The sequence below is a fragment of the Otolemur garnettii genome, unplaced genomic scaffold, assembly GCF_000181295.1.
Source record: "Otolemur garnettii isolate 467f Iridium unplaced genomic scaffold, OtoGar3 scaffold00105, whole genome shotgun sequence".
Taxonomy (NCBI): Eukaryota; Metazoa; Chordata; class Mammalia; order Primates; family Galagidae; genus Otolemur; species Otolemur garnettii.
The window spans coordinates 2,519,819-2,523,624 of record NW_003852500.1 but is presented as its reverse complement, the minus strand read 5'-3'; the positions used below and the strand labels follow the sequence as shown (position 1 = coordinate 2,523,624).

The 3,806-nt window shown below is 48.8% G+C and overlaps 1 protein-coding gene across 14 annotated transcripts in view; it reads right to left on the bottom strand.

Moving 5' to 3' along the window:
- Positions 1-3,806, bottom strand: part of MYO9B (myosin IXB) — a 116,695-nt gene that overhangs the window by 34,715 nt on the left and 78,174 nt on the right. For all 14 annotated transcript variants that reach the window (XM_023517144.1, XM_023517133.1, XM_023517136.1 and 11 more), the window contains 3 exons: positions 3,417-3,538; positions 1,273-1,414; positions 767-971 (listed from right to left, as the gene is read on the bottom strand). In XM_023517144.1, coding sequence (XP_023372912.1) covers positions 767-971; positions 1,273-1,414; positions 3,417-3,538 — 469 coding nt within the window. The remainder of the gene's footprint in view (positions 1-766; positions 972-1,272; positions 1,415-3,416; positions 3,539-3,806) is intronic.

Genomic DNA, 3,806 nt, shown 5'->3' with positions numbered 1-3,806 from the left:
AAAAAAAAAAAAAAGCAGCTCGTTTCTCAAACATGGGCAGAGCAGGGGCACTGCGAAGGGCTTGATCCCCAGAACAGAGGACTTCACCTCCTGCGTCTCACAAAAGCTTTCTCCTTCCTTCTTTCCATCAATGCCCTCTATAAGACAGAGCCCCATGGCTGATAACTAAAATTGAAGCTGAGGACAGAAGATTGAGTCTTGAGACCCAGGGGAGCCACTCAATCCCACAGCCTCAAGTTCTTTCTGGGAAAGTTCTTTCAAAGTTCAATCACATAGCCTCAAGTTCTTTCTGATATCACCACATAAGCAATAATATCAGGCCCCTCTTTTGCTGGTCACATACCTGAAGGGCTAGCCAGAGTCTTCAATGAATCAGGCACATTTCCCTGCCTCAAACCAAGTCTCCATCCAGGATAGAGAACAGATACATCCCTCAAAGCTGAGAACCAGGTAGATAATGTTCAAATGTGAGAAGGGGCAGAGCACCAGTAAAAGCTATATCACCACAACCAGGAAACTCTGAGGGCCAGGTCAGGGCATGTTATTAGCAAAGGAGGGAACAGGAAGAGCTGGTGATAGGATAACATGATGTGACACTGTGGTACTATTTCTTCTGTTTGGGGTGATGAGAAAACTGTAGAACTAGATAGAAGTGGTGGTTGGGTTTGTGTAATATAATGAATATACTAAATGCTCCTGAACTGTTTGCTCTAAGACATACCTTGGATGTGCCCCTCTCAACAGTGACACTTGTATGGGTTCCTACCTATTGCCTTCTCTGCCCTCTCTGCCCGCAGGCGTCCAGCCTCCCGGAGCACGGCCATGGCCCGGATGGCGGCCCGGAGCACAGCCCAGCGGAACATTGCCACAGGGTCCATGCCAATGAGCTCACGCACATAGGTGCTGTCGCTGCCTCGTAGCAGTGCCACAATGTCAGGCCGCATGTAGTCCATGTTCTTCTCCCGGAAGTCCTGGAGGGGGATGAATACGGGTTGTCACTGAAGGGCAGCCATCTGCCAGCACCCACTGGAGACCCAGGAGCTGGCATGGGAACAGCTAGAGGTGGGGCACGGCCATCCCAGCAACAAATTCTAAGTCTATGGGGTCCTGGGCATTAGAGCTGGGGATTCAGGGCTGGGTCTAAACACCCAAGAACCTTGCCCAGTGTTGAGCACAAAAGACAAAGAACCTCCCACTGGTCCTCTTCCCGGCTTCTGTGCCAATGGTGGCTTTGCTCATATCTCTGCCAATGGTGATGGGATAGACACCTACCTTGATCTGGTATTTCACTTTCCCTGCAAAATGCTGGATGATGAAGGCTGGTTCCATGACTGGGGTGCCGAGGAAGTACTTGTTGTCCTCATGTTGCTGTTTGAACTTGGCCAGCAGGGTTTGGCTTGTGGCATGGGGGAAGCTGGGAAGAGAATGAGAAACCTTGGTGGCAGAATGGCAGCTGATTTTTAGGCTGTGCATCTCGTGTCACACATCCTGGATTTATGTTTGAACAAGGGTGCTGCAAGGGGCAGAAGTCAGCTGAGGGCTCAATAGACACAGAGATGGGTGAACAAACCAGAAAAAGAAGGAATAAACCTGTCTCCTGGAATGTGCTGAACATGTACCAGGGGCTACATCTGCAGTCTAGTCTGAGCAGGCTGAAGGAGACATGATGCTCTCAGGGCTGCAGAATTAATTCAGAGCAGCCCCACGTCTGGGTCTGGGTGGCTTACTCTCTTTTCCCCCACATGCCTCTTTCCTGTGTGGGCTGCAGAGGCCACTGACAGGGCTTGATGGTCTGCAAACATTTGTTTCTGGGGAGGCCTGGATCTGGGCCCTTTGTGGGCAGTTCCTGAGAATAATCTCAGACCCAAGTGACTGCTGGTATTGGAGCCATTTGCACCTGAATGCTGTGTCTTGGAGGGGATCCAGCCCCTGCTCCCCTGGTGGGAGGAGAGGCTGGGATATAGGGATGAAGCAGGCCTGTGTTCTACTCCAATGAATGGCGGGTGTGGGGGCAGAATAAGGGACTCCTTGTACCTGGCTATTTCTGCCTCCCAGAAGGGAAATGCCACCATTGGCTTTGGCACACACTGCTTATGGCTGGCCTCACTGCAAATACAGGCAGTGGAACGTGGGCTCAGATCCCTAACACTGGGGCTCCACGGCTTAGCGGAGGTGGGGGTAGGGTGGGGTGGCTGTAGCTACAAAGTGAAGCATCCGCCTCGGGTGCCAAAAAAACACAATTGTTGAGATAAATAACATTTTAGTGTGTTATTTTAGAAAATACAGCTCAATGTGCAAAAAGAAAAAAATTCCATGGTGAACAAAAATAGTGAGATTTTAAAATAAAGATAGACCCGAGCCTGAAGGGCTAGGTCCCACAGGTTTTCCCTCACTGTCCCGGAAGTGTCCTGGTTCTGGTGACATAGGTCTCCTTCTGGTGCTCTGTCCTTTCTCTCATCTGCATGTTCTCTACCTGGATCCTGACCATGAGGGGATGTCTCTGTTCCCCTCTCTCAAATGGAGACTTGGTTTGAGGAAGGATGTGTGCCTGATTCACTTGAGACTTTGGCTAGCCTTTAGGGGACATCAAGAAAGGAAGTGATGCTAACTAAGAACTACTGATAAGAAGATATGTATCTTACCCTTTCTCCCCCAGAACCTGTGACCATGACCTTCTTTGGAAATAGGATTCTTGCAGACATAATTAGTTAAGATGAGGTCACTAGAGTAGATTCTAATCCAAGACAGCCTATGTCTTTCCAAGGAGAAGAGACAGGGCTGAGACAGAGACACACAGTGAGAAGGCTCTGTGGAGATGGAGGCAAGGACTGAAGTTATGTGGCCATAAGCCAAGAACACTTGGAGCCCCTAGAAGCTGGAAGGGGCAGGAATGGATCCTCTCCTAGAAGGTCTAGAGAGAACATAGCTCTGATGACACCTTGATTTTGGACTTCAGCCTGCCAGAACTGTAAGAGACCAAATTCTTGTTGTTTTACACCATCTGGTTTGTGATAATCCATTAGGGCAATCCCAGGAGATTAATTCAGTAAGTCTGATTATGCCTTCTCTGTGCCCTATGGATGAGAGGACAAGAGAGGCATCTGGGTCCTAACTCCACACACTGCAGACCTTTGCAAGCAAGCAGCAATCTCATCCCTAGTTTCCAGCCAGACATGGAGACACAATTTCTTGCTGAAAACTCTTAAGGCAGATGTGTTTTCAGGGTGTGCAGATTAATCCCATGTGTTACTATTTCTGTGGTGAGCTGTATGTACGTTTTGTAGATGCTGTGGCTGGATGAAACAAAGACTGAGAAGTTCTTGGGATGGTCTGGATTCGGGGTCCCAAAGCTCCAGGGGCTGGGGAACCTGACTGAGACCCCACGTTTGCAGACCTGCTGGGCTGGCGATACTCACTTGCTTTCCTCGTCCAGCAGGTAAAACAGGCCTGTGGGCTTCTTGCTGATGAGATGGATGCAGCCCACATTGTCTGTGTAGTCTATGTTGTGCCATGTGATCCCTTCATCCTGATATTCCTCCTGTAGGGTGGGGTAGGGGGGAGCAAAAGTTCATAATTTTCCAGATATAGTAATATTTATATAATACATATTACATAAAGGTTGAGTATCCCTAATCTGAAAACTGAAAATATGGAATGCTTCAAAATATGAAACTTTTGTGTTTTTTTTCTTTTCTTTTTTTTTTTTTGAGACAGAGCCTCAAGTTGTCCCCCTGGATAGAGTGCCGTGGCATAGCACAGCAACCTCCAACTCCTGGGCTCAAGCGAGTCTCCTGCCTCTGCCTCCC